Consider the following 18420-nt stretch of genomic DNA (forward strand, 5'->3'; position numbering starts at 1 on the left):
TTAATTTTGAATAGCATTTGCAATTATTCACAAGCTGTCTCCATATAAATCAAAACCAGGTAATGGGTATCACTTTTAATCCGAAACTTTTCAATGCACACTGCCACAAGGCCATCTAGGTCTAACCAACCATCCGCTGTACACGACTAAGAAGCACCGTACTCTCCCTCCCCAACCTTTTCTTCCCATTCTGATCCGGTCGTTTAGCCTTCGCCATGGCATCGCGATCCTTCTGCCTGAACTCCCTCTGTTCCCTTCTCCTCTCAGCTTCCTCTTGGCGCTTCCGCGCAATCTCTAACTCCTTGTCAAAAGCAGTACGCTTTCCCTTCTTGTTTCTACCGCCCTCGCGACGGTTCTGCGCACGTTCTGGCCTAGGTTTCCGTTCAGGTGCGGGTTCGGGTTGTGGTTCATTCAGCATAGCCACTCGGTCCGGGTGAAGCTCCATGCCAGCACCAGCTTCTTGGGGCCCATCAGGATCGGCATGTTCATTTTGTCGCCGCTCGTTTTCTTCGCGTTGGCGCTGTTCTTCGAGTTCGTAGACGGAGGGTTTGGTCGGGGCTTCCTCTTGGGATTTCACTTTAGCGTAGGCTTTTTTGACTTTGGCTTTTTGGATCAGGTCGGCTTTTATTTTTTGGGCTGTGACTATCGTTAGAATTCATTTTCTTCCCATTCCTTTGTCTGTGATGCTCACCTTTCCGACGATATGTGCCATCGGGAAGGTTATCAGGCGCGACAGAGAAGCCCTTCTTCTTGTTCTTCTTGACTGGGGGTTCGGCTGTCGCAGAGCCCCCAGGACGGTCTTCTGTATCGCGCGAACGCTTGGCCGACATGATGAATATGGATTGCAATAATTGTGCTTATCGAACATTTGTGAAGAAGGTTCTAACGGTTTTTGATCTCGATTTTTTGCAAGGCGGTGAGCCGGGGATTCAACGGCGATAAGCGGAGGGGAAAGAAGTATGCGTCTACTATCAGACAGTATTGATATAGTTAATTATGCTCCTTTGCTTCTTATTCGAATGATTACGAGCGATATAACGCCCGAATAGTCGTTTTATTTGCATTCCCCAGTGTTGCTGAGCTATATAGTGGCCAATAGTGCGCTGGCCTTATTTATCAGGCGATGATTCATCATCCCATTCCGTTTCTGCCGTTTCCGAGTCAGTCTCTCTTCCAACTTCTCTTCTCTCTTCCTCACTTTTTCTCTCTAATTCTCTAATTATACCATCTAAATTTGTGTATTCAGCGTCGCTTTTGTGCTTAGTCTGCTACTTCGCCAATAACCAATCCTTGCATCTTGTCTCCCCGCCATCAGCGCATCACTACGTATAACTGCCGTTATACAACGCATACTGCCCGCCACTTCGGCCTGATTCCCTCGCCTCTCTCGTCATTTTTTGCTCGTTATATACTGTGCCGGCCACCTTGCGGGTATCTTGCGATGCCCTACATTCCGAATCCCGCTTCATAGTCTGCGATTTTCGTTGCAAACATGCCCATTTTTCAAGATCCGGATTATCAACGCTTCTATGATTTATGGTCCGATGACCGCCGGCCCCATGACTACCAGCACCAGCAGGATCGAGAGAATAGGCCGTGGGATCGTAAACCTTCATGGAAGAACAGTTTTGATTACGGAGATATTGAATCCAAATCCTCGAATCCAGAAGTCAGGGACTTTGGTTACTCCCGAATCCCGGGTCCTCAGCTCCCCAAGTTACATACCAGTGATCGTGGGGAGTTGATACAGTACCTTAAGAGGTCTGAGTCGTCGACTTGGATGCAAGGCCGTCTAGTACGTTTAAGCGTCATGTTTTTCTACGTGATCTAGCATTTTTCTAACCGGACAATAGGCGGACAACTCAAGTGATTACTCGATACATGATATGCAATGCGAACACTCACATATAGACAGTTTTGGCCAGAATACCGGTAGTGGGCGACAAGGAAATGAATCCCAAGACCTAGCATCACCAACTAGTATAGAAAGGCCTCGCTCAGCGTTACATTCTGGTGATTTCAGGGAGGGAGGTGGTGGACAACAGATAAAGGGACAACTGCAGTCTCTTTATACTGAACATGAACATGGCCCTTCCAATATCTCTCTGCTTGGATCATCCCCCACCACTCCTTGGTTCAACGCCCCAGTATTCTCCTCGTCGCTGTCGCTGAACACCCCCACGCATGATCCGGGGCCGAGAGGTCCGGTAAATAGGTCGCGGGCACCGTCCTTTGGATCCAGCTACGTTCTGAAGGCCCCAACCAGCCCTCTGGTGCACCAAGCGAATAACACAGACCTGGACTTTTCTCCCAAGGTTGATGCCATGGAGATCTCAGAGTTTCAAGAGAAAGCCAACCGTCGTCGCACTTTACCCCCAGAGACTTTTCGGTATCTACAGTCGTCGCCTGCAGACCAAATCAACTATGGCGCTTTTGACGTCCATCGGCGACGTGAGGAAGCACATCCATACCAGTCCAGCTCACGACGGACATTGACGTCCGGATACAGTCTTCAACTTGCCTCATCGACCCAGGCGCCTGCGCAACGGGCCAGAAGGCCTTCTTTTGATGTACCTTTGAAGGGGCATGCTCCGATGGTCGGATCATACGAAGAGTCTATACTCCGCGGGCGGATGTCGATGAACCCTTCGAAGCCTCTAGATTTCACGGCGCAAATTGGTGTTCTGGGGAAAAGTAAATGCAAGTCAAATCTCAAATGTCCGCCGCATGTGTCGATACCGTTTCCTGCTGTGTTTTATAGTTATCCTACTTCGGGTTCTGGGCGGTCTATTTCGGATGATAACCCAAGTCCTTATGTTGGTCATATTGATTTGGAAAACTCACTTCCGAAAGACGATCCGGCTACGAATAAGCGGCGCAAACGACATCAAAGTCCAGCAGAAACGAACAATGATGTCGTCGCCGACGATACAGCTGCGCATAAATACAGCAACCAAGACACACTGCGCCGACGAGAGAAGAAGAACAGAAGGGCAGACTCACCAAAGTGTCCACCTGGTGGGTGTTACAGAATCCCCCAACAAGGTCAGCTTCAAATCATGATCAAGAACCCGAATAAGACTGCCGTCAAGCTGTTTCTCGTTCCGTATGATCTGAGCGATATGGAACCGGGTACAAAGACATTTATCCGGCAAAGAAGCTATTCAGCGGGTCCCATAATTGATATGCCTCTCAGTGCACGAAAAAATTATGGCACTGATCGCCCAGAGGCATCATTAAGTGTATCAGAAGATCCCAAGGATAAGCCTATCCTAAGATACTTGGTTCACTTGAACATCTGCTGTCCGTCCAAAGGTCGTTTCTACCTCCATTCCAGCATCCGCGTTGTCTTCGCCAACCGAGTCCCGGATGGCAAAGAGAAGTTACGCAACGAGATCCAACATCCTGATCCAAAGTACACACCCTACAAACCTGCTCGGGATCCCGGCACAAAGTCTACCTCAGAAAATATAGATCACAGACGAGGTATAGCAGGTCAAAGTACGATACAAAATCATTCTCAGGGAGTGGGAGAACACGAGCCCGTACCTACGCGGCATCCGTTCCAACCTATCCCGTCTCTAAGAGAAACTCCACTTACCTCTCCTGGCTCGGAATTAGCTGGGCCTGGACAGCATATTGAAGCCGGGATGTATAACAAACTCCGCAGGGGAAATACTAGATACGGTAGTTATCCGTTTTTGCCCACTGGCTCTGAGGTTGGAGAAAGTCTATTAGCCAAGAGATTACGTGGGCTGGATGTCCAGAAACATGACGCGCGGTATATCAACTGAACAGGGTCTTCAAAACCACAACGACAATGATGTTTTATGCTTGTACCCCGAGTACAGGCTTTGCTTTTCCTTTTTTATTCCATTATATACACAATGGCGTTGGCGTTGGCGTTGACTAACCATACAGGACTTTTGGACCAGGTGCAGGCTCACCACCTCCCTCATTGAAGCATTGGATATGCTTTTTTCTTTCTTTCTTTTCTTTCTTGGGGCGTTTACAGACTAGACAAGGCGCACAGAATAGGCAATATACCCCGTTCTTTTTCGTTCATTTTATATGTGAAGTGAGTGGATGAAACATGCTATACCTGCTTTTCATACTCCTTCATGAGGTTTCCATTTTTGACATTCGTTTCTTGACTTGGACGGCATCGGGTTTCGGCATCTGCTCTTTGGATTAATTAGGTTAGATATGGAGTATATGGATAAGTATAGATAAAATTAACTTGAAAGGCTAGCAAGTCAATGTATTCCTAGTACTATCTACACATTTTACCCTATGTACCCCCCCTGTGACGCATCTAACCAGCATGCTCAACAATTTCATTAATAACCTTGCCGTCCTTAATGTACGTCTTGATCTGTTCAGGGAGAGGGCACTCCTTGGTGTCTTCATCAGACCCCTCCTTCGGCGGAAGCATGATGTTAACAGCCGTGCTCTTACTCGAGAACACCTCCGTGTTCAAGCTCTGCTGGCCCAGGTAGACAGTAGCACCGTCGACCTGGTCCAACAGAAGAGTAGGAACGATACCGTCGATCTGGAGAGCGAACTTGAGTGACTTGATGACGTCCAGACTGCTAACCAGCGAGTCGACGATGATGGAGAGGCCGGTGCAGTTGTCGATGGAGATGGCGTTTGCCTTGTTGTTGATCTTGATGACGGTCTTGTTACACCGGGAGATGAGGATGGAGTGGTTCTGCGCCGCGGGAATATCAATTATCTCCCCTGGGTTATCGTAGTTTTCGATAAGCCACTTGTTGCCTTCGAAGTCCTTGCGCGGGGGCTTGCGGCCGCGCATGCTCTCCGGCTTGGGCTTCTTGCTTGGCATGGGGGACCGGGCGCGAGACACGCTGTCTGAGGAACCGGGGCGCTCTCGCTCTCCTGGGACCGTCGAGCCTTGCCGGAGGGATGGGTTCTTGTGTGTCATCTGCGATTTGTCGACCTTACGGAGACTGGATGTGATCGCATCCCCTTGGTTAAGCTGGTCAAAGACGGCGGTCATATCAGCGGCCGGAGCCGCTGACGGGGCAGGATTGAGGAGTGCACCCGGCGGCGGAGGCGGCGGAGGAGCACCGCCTGGCACATTGAGGGATGGCACCGGCGGCGGAGGGGGTGGTGGCACGGCGCTGCCAGTGCCAGCAGAAGAGCCACCCTTGATTTGTCTCAGAGCGTCCTGCGCGTCGACGCCGCCCTTTTCGTTCCAGGTCAAACCATTGGCATAGTGCTTCTTAAGATACGCCGCAAGTGCCTTAAAGATTTTAGAGTACGCTTGAATGTATTCAACGTGAGTACGGTCCCTAGCAGAGAAATACTGTTAGCAATTGACCCATTTACTCCATTCGAAGCCTCTTACTTGTCCTTGTACTCCTTCATAACCTTATTTCCGTAATATTCAATACCGCTAATCATCTCATTGACGAAATCGGCGGGCTTGGGCTGGAAGAACCAGCCCAGCGCAACGATACCCTCTGCGACGGCGCTGAGGTGGCTGAAATATGGCGAATCACGGTGCGCCTCGCGGAGGTTGTCGATGGTGTCAGAAGCATTGTGCAGGTCCGTCATAAGCTCAGGAGGCTGCGGTGATGGTTTGCGGGCCTTGAGCGAAACGTAGACGAAGGTCCGCTCAGCCTGGAAAGCTTGCAGGACTGCTTTGGATTGCTCCTCAACCAGACCCCCAATCTTCCCACCCAAATCCACAAAGGTCATGACCTCATTCTTGATCAAAGCATCGAAGTCGTCGATTTGGGGCGGTGACTGAGGGGCTGCGGGAGGTGCCGGGGGAGCTGGTGGTTGGGGTTGCGCGGGAACTGAAGGCTGGGCAACTGCACCGGCGTTGTCATCAACGGGCTTGGGGGCATTGGGGTCATCAAGCGCCATGGCCATGTCCTCCAGACGGGAGGTTGCGGCTTCGAGCCTGTGCAAGTATACAGGTCAGCATGGTCAACCACAGGCTTACCAAGTCCGGGGAATTGAAGATAACGGAGTCGTAACGCATCTCTGTCAGGGCTATAGCAAGGTCCAGGGTAATAAAGCATACCGCTTGATGAGGGTGGTCAAGTTGTGCATATGGCCGCCGCTTGCCATCTTGACGGCTGCTCCAGCAAGGAGACGGAGGACCCTTGGAAGCTCGTGGAGGGATGGGAGTAGAAGAGATGCAACAAGCAGAGAGTCGCAGTGAGCGTCGACTCAGGTATAGTAGAGCAGTAATAGAGAGAAGAAGCAAGACAGGAGAATGTTGCAAGGTGTCTGTCTTCGATGCTCCTGAGCCGTTCCTGACGCTGGTGGGCCATTACCGTACCGTACAGCGGGACTCCCACTTTACTGTGGACCCTCATGACGTTGGCGGTATCAAATAGTAATTTAAGATACACTCTTATCACCAGCTTCTCTCCTTCACTTCATATCTTCTGCATCCTCTGTACAGCTACTGTCATTTCCCTATTTCTCGCTGTTTATACACTACTACTTGATCATGGCATCTAGCAAGACACCTGGGCAGGCCCCGGTCGAGTTTGTCACCATGGGCATGTTCATTCTCGGTATGCTCTGATATATACCTATCTTTTCCGTCTGGGATTGATGAATGGGAGTGTTTTCTAGGACAAGGCTCACCACATATCTCCATCTTATGTAGATGACATTGATTTCGAAGGGCCACAACCAAATGTGAAGAATGTCCTGGGTGGTGCAGCCTCTTTCGCAGTGGTGGGCGCACGTCTGGTCACCGGAAAGAAGGACGCCCAGGCTGTGAGCTGGATTGTGGACGTGGGGTCTGACTTCCCTCAAGAGGTCTTAGATCTATTGAAATCGTGGGATACAGATTGTGTTTTCCGCGAGGACCAGAACCGATTGACTACAAGAGCATGGAATGGCTATGGGCCCAACGAGAAGCGAGGTAAGTAGAAGATAACAGATGTAAGAAAGCACACATGGTAACAAAGACAGACTTTGAATATTTGACTCCGAAACTACGCCTGGAGCCATCAATGCTGTCTGAACGTCAGGTATTCTCCAAGACGGTCCACATGGTTTGCTCAGCATCTCGTTGCATTTCCATCGTGGAAGAGATTATGCATCGGCGTGAGCAACTACGACAAGATGACAAAGCACCCCCAGGGGTCGATTCCTCGGAGAGGCCATTCTTCATTTGGGAACCGGTTCCTAACTTGTGTACCCCGGAGGAACAAGACAAATTCTTTGCGGCGAACAAGGTCGTGGATGTTGTAAGCCCCAACGAACTAGAGTTGGGAATGATGTTCGGTCAGCCTGGTTGGAGTGAAGAGAGCGAATTCGGACGAGACATTGTAAAACGCATTCTGGACTTTGGAATTGGGCCTCAAGGAGAGGGGCTGCTGTCCATTCGGGCAGGCAAGGATGGCAGCTACTCATATACTAGATCGCAGAGGGTTTGGTTGCCCGCATATCACCAGCCGGGATCGTCTGGAACTACAAAAGTGGTCGATCCCACGGGTGCTGGCAATTCATACTTGGGAGCATTGGCCCAGGGGATGGTGAGTGCAGGTAGGGATCCAGCCAAGGTCATTGAGTCTACCCTTGCAGGGTCTGAGGACTGGCGCAAGGCTACCCAAGACTGGGGAAAGCAGAATCACTATCTCCCCGCGTTGATATTCGCTACTGTCGCAGCAAGTTTTGTGGTGGAACAGATTGGCGTGCCACGATTATCAACAATATCTGACGGCGCAAAAGAACTTTGGAACGAAACTGAATTCACGGAACGGGTCCGTCTGTACACAGAGCGATTATATCGAACACTGGAGGAGTCCCCGCAGAGACACCTGCGTGGTCAATTGACCAACTGATAGAAGAACGCCTTTTCTATTGTCGTACAGCCCACAATGAATTATGAAAACAGAAACAGCCAGCCATTTCATCATAGAATCCCTTTCACGGATTTTCCCTTTGCTTCGTATTCTCCGGACCCGGATATCGTTCTATGACTCGTTCTTCTGCTGTCTCTCGTGTTCGATAATTTGCTTGCTCCAGCTAGATACAACGAAAATTGAGCCCGTCAGTAGGGGGAGATCAAATAGGATCGATTCCGGAGGAGTAACTAACTAGCGACTGGGAAAGAATCTGCCGGGCTCGGGCATCTTGTCGCGGTGCTCACGCTCGGCGCTGAGGCTCCAGGTCGCAGCAACGATTCCGATGACAGCAGCACCGATGATAGCCGTGTTGGCTTTCCAGTTCGCGGGTTGAGCGTACCAGCCTCCGGCGGGAGACCAGACTTCCTTGGGGTACCTTCCAAGATGATGCCGTTAGTCCTTCAACCGGGACAAGCATTATTGTAAACCAGAAACTCACGGGATCTTGCCGCCACCACCCATTTTGGCGTTATAGAGGAATTGGGAGAGGGAAAAAGGGAATGGGGAAGATGGTATAACGGGGAGGTTATTAATGGGCGGCAGCTCAGTCGTTGCAGCCGAATTGGCCGTCGACGTCCCTCAGTCCCGTGACCCTATTTCCTAATATGGTTTAGCGCCCCTCTCTTCCCACGAGACCGCCCGGATCCCGTGACCTGCGCCAGTCGAACATTTTCTCTTTCCAGCAAAGCAAAAAAGTTGCTTTTCTGCCCGAGTTAATTGACTGTGCTCCCTCCACGCTTTAACTTTTCTGCTTGCGCTTCTGATACTTGACTTCCCGCCGCTCTTTAAGGCTCAATTTTCGCACATTCGCCCAGATGAAAAGGCTGCAGCTCCAACGATGGAGCAGTTCGGTCCTTTCGCCGCGGGTCCGGACTGGTAGTAGCCGCCTGCAGCACCATCTCTACACAGGACCCCGGTACCAATCGACTGTTTCGCCTGTTCCCCAGGTCGAGAACGAACCATTGATGCATGAACAATCGCCCGTGTCGCCAATTCCTTCCCCCAACCCCCAAAAGTCGAAATATACTCTCCCCTCCCCGCCGGTAGAAGCCGCACGCGAGTCGGCAAAATTGGCTGCCCTCCACGCTCGTCTTTACCTGCCCTCACGGTTACCCCTCGAGACCCTAGCACGATCGTTGGTGGATGCCTCGGCGGAACCAAATTCGAATTTCAACAATGCATCGCTGGCCACGCTAGGCCATGACCTTTTGACCTACTACACCTCCGAGCATCTCATCTGCACATATCCTCGACTTCCCATGGCGGTTGTGTTTGCAGCGATGTATGCGTACGTCGGACCTAAGACTTTAGCGGCAATGACTAAGGAATGGGGTGTGGAGCACGCTGCCACTCCCGGAGGCGAGGTCGACCCCGGTTTCTTGCAGTTCAAGAGGATCGACCCGGGGACCGAGATCAGGGAGGGACAAGTGAACGGGTCGACACGGCCCAATGACCAGCGGAGATGGAGAGTGTCGATGAGCTCGCGGGTTGTGTACGACAACGAATTCGGTGAGCCGGTCCAAGACCCCACCAAGGCTGATGGGCAATCGACGCCGCTCCCGCAGGGTGTCACTGCGGAACAGGCCAGTTCCAACTTCGTGCGGGCCGTCATGGGCTCCATCTACCTGCACGCCGGCCGTCCGGCGGCCAAGCGGTTCTTCGAGCAACACTTCCTGTCGCGACACCTGAGCATCACAGAACTGTTCGACTTTTCACAACCGGCCCGGGATCTCAGTCGGTTGTGTGCGCGGGAGAGCTTCGAGCCCCCCGTAGCGAAGATCATAAGTGAGACTGGTCGCAAGAGTCGGCACCCGGTCTTCGTGGTTGGCATCTACTCGGGTGAGGATAAGCTGGGCGAGGGCGCTGGCGCCAGTCTGCTTGAGGCCCGATCCCGGGCAGCGGTTTCGGCGCTTAAGGGATGGTACATGTATAGCCCGCTGAATGTGCGTGTGCCCAGTTCGATGGAGGAAGAAAGTGCAGCACCATGGAAGCCCGTCTATGTGGATCTGGGCGAGGTGATTGTGTAAGAGGGGATCTAGAAATATTTTCTTCATTTCACGTGTTTGATGTCTGCTTTTTTTTTTTTTTTTTTTTTTTCTTCCTTTTCTGCTTGGGAAAAAGAAGAGGACCCCGGTTGGTTGCAAAGAAGTTTTTTTATGTATGGAGTCACTCTTACTTTGCCAAAAGACCAGGAAGCTGTACAGTATGGGTAAATCTACTATTTCTATTCTCTTTATGTGTTAATGTGCTTCGTTTGTACAAGTTCGATGTTTTGGTAGTTTATCGACTGAATAGCAATGAATTGATGTTTGCAGCATTAGTCTACGAGTATACCCTCCCAAGTCTGAATATGAGATATGATCACGCAACATCAGCACTTGTGTATTTTGCCAGTCATATATGTTACTCAAGACCAATAGGACACGCTAAGAACTCGAACTCTTATCCGATATACCTCGGCAGTTAGTGCAGCACTGCAGTCCTACGCCAATTATGAGAAAACTCAGATATTGCTATTGAAATATTATACCGTAAGAAATGATGTTTCAACTTTCAAGACCAAAATGATACACGTATGATTCAACAGATAAAACCCTAAGCCGCCGCCGCAGCAGGCAGGAAAACCCGCTTCCTCTAGAGTCATTGTTAGCCCATCATCATTGATTTCACAAAGCACAGCCAGATGCAGAAATAAACGTACCGAAAGAGCAAGTGACCCCACCAAAGCAACCGCGGACCCAGCATACGCCACAATAAACCTAGTTAACTGTCAGCCCAGCCCTGAAACATCAGCAATGGTTACGGAGATGCAAACATACACCTTATCCATATTCGACACAATCAAAGTCAGCGCCCTCTCCCGCAACTCAGGCGACAACGTCTGCAGCACCTGGCTACTCGTCCCCGAAATCGCAGCCTGCAGCTGATCCTTCGGATACTGTGGGAGGAGGTCTTGGAGCTGGAGTGTGGCGCCATTGACGAATACAGCACTGGCAATGGCTAGGCCTAGTGCGATGCCGCCGATTTGCGCTGGTTTGGTTAGTTCGTTAATGTAGTAGGCTCGAGGGAAGAGATGATTAGGGTTATACATACCGACCATCATGAAGCTGACTGCGTATCCCAAGTCTTCGGGGGCAACGACTGCTTGGATTACGGCGTAGCCGGCTTGAACGAACGCCCCACCGCCAATGCCGAGGAGGGCTTCGAAGCCGTAGATGTAAGAGGTGGAGGTGTAGATGTCGATTCGCGCTGGTTGGTTGTCAGTTGAATATTCAATTTTGGGGTTCAGTTTATAAAGACTTACAGAGACAAACATTCGCGATAAGCATCAGGGCAGCCCCAATGGCATACCAGGGCATGTAGTAGCCCAGCTTGGACATCAACCACCCATTGGTTAAGATGGTCGCACAAAGCAGAAAGATGAGCGGCAACAGACGCACGGCAGAAGCCAAAGCGTCGTCGCCCCAGGTAAACTGGAAGAAGATAGGAATGTAGTAGACAGGAATAAACACCGCGGCATTGCACGTTGCTGCCAGAATAAACAGCAGCACGGCCTCCTTGTTCCACAGAAATTGGACCGGGAACATGCGATTTGTTGTGGAAGTGAAGATGTTGAAGGTCTGCTGAATACCAAACAAGATCCAAAGGACTCCGCCGACAGTAAACAGAGCGATGATAGCCGCACTCCTCCACTCATATAGACCTCCGCCAAAGTTGATCGGCATGATCGTGGTGATGATGGCTCCCATGCTCAGGATACATCCTACTGAGTCGAAGCTGCGCAGTCGCTGGCCGAGAGAAAGATGTTTGCATGGGTGAGCGGTGTTGGGGAGGAGGAAGACCCAGATGGGAGCTAGGACGGCACCGATGATGAGGTTGATATAGAAAGCCCAGCGCCAGGTAACCTTCTCAAATGCACCGCCAATGACGGGGCCGAGGACAGTTCCGATACCCCAGACCAGACCACTGATTTGGGTTAGCTTGAAAACATTAGGCGGTTGACGAAACTCACACAAGACTCAGATACATGGGCCGTTCTTGCTCGGTGGTATTGACAGACAGCAGAATCATCACTCCGATGTAAAGACCAATGCCCCCAGCGCCTGTGAAGACACGACCCACGATTTCCGCATTGATATCCGGGGCAGCGCCACACAGCGCCGACGCGGCCATGAATATGATGCAGGAAAGCAGGTAGAGAAATTTGACGCGGAAGAGGCCATAAATCTTGCTCAAAGGCATGATGACCGCGACACCTCCAATCTGAAACCCAACGGAGAGCCACCCCAATTGATCAACCGAGGAAAAGTCGTTGATCATTGCCTGCGATGAGAGTTACGAGTGAATTTATTGAATGGTTTTCAAGATGCACTTACCGGCAAGATGTCGGCGACAATGGTGTTGTCCAGCGCATAGAGGAAGATGCTGGACAGGATACTGACGACAACGAGGAACCACTAGATGGCCGCAAATTAGTTCTATTCCGTCTCTTAGACAGGGGCCTGCTATACCGCGAAGCCTTGCACTTTCCGGGGCACGGGGGCAGCCAATTGCTCGACATCGGTGTCGTTAGGACGCTTGGGCTCAGAGACCGCCGCCTCGTGGGCATGGTCCAAGGTATTGATCATGGTGTAATTGTTGTCGGAACTGAAATTGACGAAGGATGGAAAGCAGGAAAAAATCTGCTCACTTCAACAAAAGACAAGAGACCCTCATCTTTCTTGAGGATTCCGGAATGTTAAGGTGAATTGGTAATCAAATAAGCTGCATGCAGGCTTTTTGCACTGATTTCGTGATGGCTCCTCGTATCCTCAACAAAGAATGATTAGAAATCAAGCCTGTGAAAACCTGCACGCGTCCGTTAGCGCGGGAAGGCACATAGACCCCTGTACGAATAGGCTTCAGATTAATTAGAACTAATGGTTTTGGTACTTCTTCCTTACGGCGCCAGAGTCAGCACTAATGCGCGGGTGATTCACGTTGATCCACACCGGGTGATGTTCCGGACGGGAATACGAACTGATAATTAGTGGTCTGTCCGGATCTAAATACATCTCCGTTATTCAAATATGAGCCCCCACGAATGCGAATAGTCGTAGGGTCGGGCTAGATCATAAGCCCTAACGGTCGTCTGTAAGCCGTAAGCATTTTCGCATTGTCATGTAAGAGCTTAATTCATCAGGAACGAAGCTGACTGCTTGAGCTGTTCGGCTCCTTCAATGGGGCCATTGGGCATGAGAGTGGCATTCATGATGAGAGAGGTGGCAGCCATTGCCAGCCGAGCGCAATAAAAGCCCCGTGTCTGGCTTGGTTCTATCATTCAAGTCTGTCCGCCTGAGCTTCGCATGAGCACCGGTCAACAACATGTCTGCCCTCTCTCTCCTCCCGCTGGCCACTGCCACTCTCTTCACGGCAGGTGTTTCTGCCAGCACAATTCACGCTAGAAACTCCTCTAGCCAGAGCGCACCTGTGGCCTACATTTGTGGACCCAAGACTGCCAACATCACCTGCATCAATCGATACCAGAGTGTTCTCCCTCCGTCTTTCTCGCGCGACGCCGATCCAACTGTCGGATACTCTGGCACATTGGTCCCTGATGACCCGTCATGGGCATCCCTCGTCCCCGACGCAGATTTCGTTATTTTCGACAAGAAGCGCGGACTCGAGCTGCTGGGCGCGTCTCCGAAAATCATCCACAACTACATCCCCGTGCTGAATGTCATCCACGAAGCCCCGATCTATGTTCCCGAGATCAACAAGCTGTTCACCACCCAAGATGGACCTCCGGGGAATCTGACCAACATCATGATCGATTTGAATGTCGATCCTCCCAAGGTTGAGGCCTTCGTGACGGACCCACCCATTTACCAACCAACAGGAGGTATCCTGCATGATGGAATGATCTACTGGGCCGTCCAGGGCAACAACGTGACTCTTCCCAATGGACTGAAGCAGCGTCCTGGTGTCGCGAGGGTTGATCCCAAGACTCTCAAGGCCGAATGGCTGCTGAACAACTACTACGGATTCTTCTACGGAGGCTTGAATGACCTGACGGTCGACAATGTCGGCGACGTCTGGTTTACTGACAGCGGTATGCCTTCTTCTGACACACTTGAAATGAAATACGCCTGCTGACCCGATTAGACTACGCCTACGGCCTGGGCCTCTCCAACATGTCCAACCAAAACCAACTAGCCACATACCGTTTCCGCCCATCCACCGGCGAAGTCCAAATCGCCGACGCCAGCCTCCAGCACCCCAACGGCATCACCTTCTCCCGAGATGGCAAAACCCTCTACGTGACAGACTCGGGCCTGGAAACGGTCGGCCCGGACGCCAGCACGCAGGGCTTCTACGACTACCCAATTCGGATCTACTTCACGTCGACGAACGCGCGCAACGTGTATGCGTGGGACGTGGAGCGCACTACTGATACGGGAGCGCCGATTCTCAAGAACAAGCGAAACATCTTTCAGTCGCTGGAGGGAAGTCCCGATGGGATCAAGGTGGCGGCTAATGGGTATCTGGTTGTTGGGTCGGGGTTGTCGAATGGAGTTGATATATTGGATCAGCATGGATCGGTTATCGCGAGGATTCAGACGAATCATCCGGTTGAGAATATTGCGTGGGCCGGCGAGGATTTGAAGACGCTGTTTTTGGTGGGAATTGGAGGAATCACCAAGGTGGATTTCGATCTGCAGGGGCCAGATCCGAATAATTACTTTGTTAAATAGAGGCTTTCCGAGTTCACCGTGGACAAGCTAGATTAATAGATAGTCCTATTTATGGCATTGTCCATGGTAGAAACAGTAATGGCCTTTATGAAGTGTACGGAGTGGAAATTGTGCCCAAGAACATGATGAGACAGTATCGCACGAGATAATGAAAGAAGGTACTTGAGATACCCTGCTTCTAGACTTTTCAAGATTTAGGAAAATTATCTAAGGACTGCCGGCAAATTGACAATATCCGATCTATGTGACTACACTTAGAAAGTAGAATGAACCTACCTACATCTCACATCTCACAAATGTACATTACAAACGCATCCGACTAGCCTCATGCCGGCACATGGCTGCTGCGGCATATCGTGATGCTGTAAAGTTCCAGGCGGGCCTTTCTCGTATTTTTGACACGGACACGAGAGCCAGTCATGCAAGAATCATGAATATTTCTCAACCACGGCGGGTGTCAGCGTGGGGAATTTCTATAAGCGCTAGTGTCTGGAGATTTTGCCAATGAGAGTCATGTCTGTTGGAACAAAGACTGTTGATTTCAAAGCACATAGAAGGACGAAGAACTATACTATGCTGGACTTGAAAATATACAAGTATATATATCTCCCCCGCCCTCATGTTCAATTTCTCATTCCCAGTTCCATTCAAATCCACCTACAATCACTACTTCGTTCAACAAATTCCTTGCATAGACATTTAAGATGGCCTCCTACTTGATCACCGGAGCCTCGCGAGGCATTGGCCTTGCCATGGCCGACCTCCTTGCCTCCAAGCCCGTTTCGGAGGTGTCTACTATCATCGCCGCGTTCCGCACCGAGACCGAGGAGCTCAAGCAGTTGGTCTCCAAGCACTCTGGTCGGGTGCAGCAGGTCAAGATCGATGTGACCGACGAATCCAGCACCAAGCAGGCCGCTGCTGAGGTGGAGAAGCAGCTCGACGGCAAGGGCCTCGATGTGCTTGTGAACGGAGCCGGGATTATGAACTTCACTGCCAATGGAATTGAAACTATGTAGGTTCTCATTATTACTCACAGAGTTCTCACGGAAAGCTGACTAGAAAAGGACGGACCTCGAATCGACATTTAAGACTAATGTTACCAGCGCTCACCTGGTCACTGCTGCTTTCCTGCCGCTGCTCAAGAAGGGTAGCCTGAAGAAGGTTGCCAACATGTAAGTCTCGAGTTATGGTTAATTGGAGTGCGTCCATGCTCAAGATCCTAGCTCCACAACCCTGGGCTCCATCGAGACGTCCTCCCACTACGCCCTGTTCCCCGTCCCAGCATACAAGGTCTCCAAGGCCGCCCTGAACATGTTGACTGTACAATACGCCCAGTCCTTTGCCGAGCAAGGATTTACTTTCCTGGCTATCTCCCCCGGTGTATGTTTCCCCAATATAACCCTCTGTACTCCGTACTAATGCTGTCCAGTGGGTTCGAACCAACCTCGGTGGCGACGCGGCCGATCTCTCGGTTGAGCAAAGCTCGACGGGCGTTCTGGAGATTATTGATAACGCAACCAAGGCAGACAACGGGAAATTCTACAACATCAAAGTGCCCGGATGGGAGAATGCGGAGGGACTTAACCGTTACGATGGTCTCCAGTATCCTTGGTAGATACCCTGCATTGGTTACGTCAATATGTATGAAACTATATAGAAATTTTTAGCGTTGTGGAACATTTTTTGAGGCCCTAAGAGTGAACCTTCCGGATTGTGCATTAGATGCCGAGGTGGCTCTACGGAACTGATCTAAATAACCTCGTATTTTCAGATCTCGGTATGACCATCATGACCCGGAGACGTTGCAATCGAAAGCCTTTGTTTCTCGAAATGGAAGGACCAAAAAGCGCTAGTATAGAGGCAGTCCTTCGGAGTCGCCTTCGTGTTGGTTGGGAATCGCGTAGTTGAACGATTAGAGATTGTGAATTCCGATTGCTTGCTGGTGAGCTTGCAGAAGTTTAAAAAGACTTAACTATAGTGAAAGCCCATAAAATATGCTTTTCCGAAACAGACATGATTGTAAATCCGTATCCCATCATCTCATTTGACACTTCGCATCAGCTCATCACGTCAATCAATGAAATCCAACGTGCTCGACCAACAGGTACAGGATAGTACATATCGTATGGTGCGGCGTATACACAAGCATCCCTACGGCCTAGGCGTGACATGAAACTATGTTGGCATGGAGGTATATCGTGTACCACGATTTCTTTGTTTCCACTGGCTAATCTAAATACGAGGAACAAACGACCCCTCTTCAATGTGCATAATCAGGTAGTGGGCTGACGACAGTAGCCAGGATTGAATTTGTAAGCTGACACGCAGTTATAAAATTCTCCCCCCTGAGACCTTTCCTCTCAATTCACATTCACAATCCATACTCCAACATGTCTAACCAAGCTGCTTGGATCCCAGAGGCCCGTCAACAGTTGACTGTTGGCCCCGCTCCAACGCCAAAGCCAGGGCCTGGCGAGTTGATTATTCGAAGCCATGCGGTTGCAATTGTGAGTTTCACTATTCGTCCTTGTCTCTGCGTTGGTTGCTAATAATTTATCCTAGAATCCTGTTGACTGGAAGATCCAGTGAGCTATTCTCATTCCACGCAATTCTCCTCAGCTGCTAATTTAGCAGGGATTATGGCATCTTCATCCGGAACTATCCCTTTATTTTGGGGGAGGATGTTGCTGGCGTCGTTGAGGAAGTCGGTGAGGGAGTGACTCGGTTCGAGAAGGGCCAGAGAGTAATCACGTTAGTTGGAACCTACCCCAATTGTATTGAAACCAAACGAATTCCTCTGAAGACATCTCCTGTCGCTGAAGACTGCGAATGCCGCTTATTCCGGTTTCCAATTGTATCCAGTGGCCCAAGAGAACGCAACAGCTGCGATTCCCGACTCACTGACCTTCGAGAAAGCCACCACCTTGCCACTGGCCGTCTCAACTGCTTCCGTGGGACTGTATCTCCCAGACTATCTAGGTCTTCCACTTCCATCAACCAGTCCTGAGTCCACTGAACAGACTCTCTTGGTCTGGGGCGCAGCATCTTCTGTTGGCGCAACGGCCGTTCAGCTTGCCGTTGCCTCGGGCTTGAGAGTCATTGCGACGGCTTCTCCTGCTAACCATCAGTTCGTCAAGGACTTGGGGGCAAGCGTTGTCTTCGACTACAGGTCTCCTACGGTCGTGAATGACATTGTGAACGAGCTCAGAGGAAAGGAGATTGCTGGAGCCTATGATGCTATTTCGGAGGAAGCCACTTTTGGACCGCTTTCCGCCATTGCGGAAGAACTCGGCGGTCTCCCGGTTGCCTCTGTACTGCCTTACAAGAATCCCTCCGAGGCATTCAAGCCTAAACCTGGTATGCCTGTTGACTCGAATAATAAGAAGACAACTGAGACTGACAGATGCTAGTGAGTGCTATTGCCGTATTCACACCGCCGAACGACAAGATTGGCCAAGCTATCTGGGAGGACTATGTGCCCAAAGCACTCGCCAGTGGACAGCTGCAGGCCAAGCCCGATCCGGTCGTTGTTGGGCATGGATTGGATAAGATTCAGCATGCATTTGACGTGCAGAAAGCTGGTGTGTCTGGGAAGAAAATTGTTGTTACTCTGTAGTTACCGCCATAGTTTGTATTTCTTGTGAACTTCACTAGCTCTGGCAATGCAAGGTACTTTTTTCCAACTATTTCTGGAAACGAGAGTGAGAGTGGCGATAATACGGGAGAGCCGTAAGATGTGGTACTTGAGAATTCTCAACATAATTCATGGAAAGAACGGATCTCCAGGC

At 50.6% G+C, this 18420-nt stretch overlaps 10 protein-coding genes across 10 annotated transcripts; 6 read left to right on the forward strand and 4 right to left on the reverse strand.

Moving 5' to 3' along the window:
• Positions 1-121: 121 nt before the first annotated feature.
• EURHEDRAFT_380217 (uncharacterized protein) lies at positions 122-830 on the reverse strand (the record flags this gene model as incomplete). Its single annotated transcript, XM_040779262.1, has 2 exons — positions 122-636; positions 692-830. The coding sequence occupies 2 exons, from the start codon at positions 828-830 to the stop codon at positions 122-124; spliced, it is 654 nt and encodes a 217-aa protein (XP_040636105.1).
• Positions 831-1492: 662 nt separating this feature from the next.
• EURHEDRAFT_462701 (uncharacterized protein) lies at positions 1493-3794 on the forward strand (the record flags this gene model as incomplete). Its single annotated transcript, XM_040784818.1, has 2 exons — positions 1493-1795; positions 1854-3794. 2 exons carry the CDS (start codon positions 1493-1495, stop codon positions 3792-3794), a joined length of 2244 nt encoding a protein of 747 aa, XP_040636106.1.
• Positions 3795-4315: 521 nt separating this feature from the next.
• capA (adenylate cyclase-binding protein) lies at positions 4316-6099 on the reverse strand (the record flags this gene model as incomplete). Its single annotated transcript, XM_040784816.1, has 3 exons — positions 4316-5312; positions 5369-5929; positions 6053-6099. 3 exons carry the CDS (start codon positions 6097-6099, stop codon positions 4316-4318), a joined length of 1605 nt encoding a protein of 534 aa, XP_040636107.1.
• A 325-nt stretch (positions 6100-6424) lies between these two features.
• Positions 6425-8121, forward strand: EURHEDRAFT_415541 (putative PfkB family carbohydrate kinase). Its single transcript, XM_040782718.1, has 4 exons — positions 6425-6554; positions 6650-6910; positions 6961-8019; positions 8092-8121. The coding sequence occupies exons 1-3, from the start codon at positions 6488-6490 to the stop codon at positions 7833-7835; spliced, it is 1203 nt and encodes a 400-aa protein (XP_040636108.1). The 5' UTR covers positions 6425-6487; the 3' UTR covers positions 7836-8019; positions 8092-8121.
• On the reverse strand, positions 7902-8536 carry EURHEDRAFT_194568 (uncharacterized protein). Its single transcript, XM_040777918.1, has 3 exons — positions 8338-8536; positions 8092-8274; positions 7902-8019 (listed from the first exon to the last, which is right to left on the reverse strand). Exons 1-3 carry the CDS (start codon positions 8358-8360, stop codon positions 7968-7970), a joined length of 258 nt encoding a protein of 85 aa, XP_040636109.1. The 5' UTR covers positions 8361-8536; the 3' UTR covers positions 7902-7967.
• On the forward strand, positions 8356-10220 carry EURHEDRAFT_415544 (mitochondrial 54S ribosomal protein mL44). The gene has a single exon (XM_040782719.1). It carries the CDS (start codon positions 8714-8716, stop codon positions 9923-9925), a length of 1212 nt encoding a protein of 403 aa, XP_040636110.1. The 5' UTR covers positions 8356-8713; the 3' UTR covers positions 9926-10220.
• A 273-nt stretch (positions 10221-10493) lies between these two features.
• EURHEDRAFT_380223 (putative MFS drug efflux transporter) lies at positions 10494-12526 on the reverse strand (the record flags this gene model as incomplete). Its single annotated transcript, XM_040779263.1, has 8 exons — positions 10494-10532; positions 10600-10657; positions 10718-10928; positions 10992-11147; positions 11203-11864; positions 11911-12221; positions 12275-12355; positions 12410-12526. The coding sequence occupies 8 exons, from the start codon at positions 12524-12526 to the stop codon at positions 10494-10496; spliced, it is 1635 nt and encodes a 544-aa protein (XP_040636111.1).
• Positions 12527-12969: 443 nt separating this feature from the next.
• On the forward strand, positions 12970-15127 carry EURHEDRAFT_415545 (SMP-30/gluconolactonase/LRE family protein). Its single transcript, XM_040782720.1, has 2 exons — positions 12970-13989; positions 14043-15127. The coding sequence occupies exons 1-2, from the start codon at positions 13263-13265 to the stop codon at positions 14630-14632; spliced, it is 1317 nt and encodes a 438-aa protein (XP_040636112.1). The 5' UTR covers positions 12970-13262; the 3' UTR covers positions 14633-15127.
• Positions 15128-15336: 209 nt separating this feature from the next.
• Positions 15337-16247, forward strand: EURHEDRAFT_462820 (SDR family oxidoreductase; the record flags this gene model as incomplete). Its single annotated transcript, XM_040784833.1, has 4 exons — positions 15337-15644; positions 15697-15804; positions 15856-16012; positions 16062-16247. The coding sequence occupies 4 exons, from the start codon at positions 15337-15339 to the stop codon at positions 16245-16247; spliced, it is 759 nt and encodes a 252-aa protein (XP_040636113.1).
• A 775-nt stretch (positions 16248-17022) lies between these two features.
• Positions 17023-18248, forward strand: EURHEDRAFT_462874 (zinc-binding alcohol dehydrogenase family protein; the record flags this gene model as incomplete). Its single annotated transcript, XM_040784838.1, has 5 exons — positions 17023-17139; positions 17195-17217; positions 17267-17383; positions 17436-17989; positions 18043-18248. The coding sequence occupies 5 exons, from the start codon at positions 17023-17025 to the stop codon at positions 18246-18248; spliced, it is 1017 nt and encodes a 338-aa protein (XP_040636114.1).
• Between the last annotated feature and the right edge of the window lie 172 nt (positions 18249-18420).

Source organism: Aspergillus ruber (genome assembly GCF_000600275.1).
Source record: "Aspergillus ruber CBS 135680 unplaced genomic scaffold scaffold00027, whole genome shotgun sequence".
Lineage (NCBI taxonomy): Eukaryota > Fungi > Ascomycota > Eurotiomycetes > Eurotiales > Aspergillaceae > Aspergillus > Aspergillus ruber.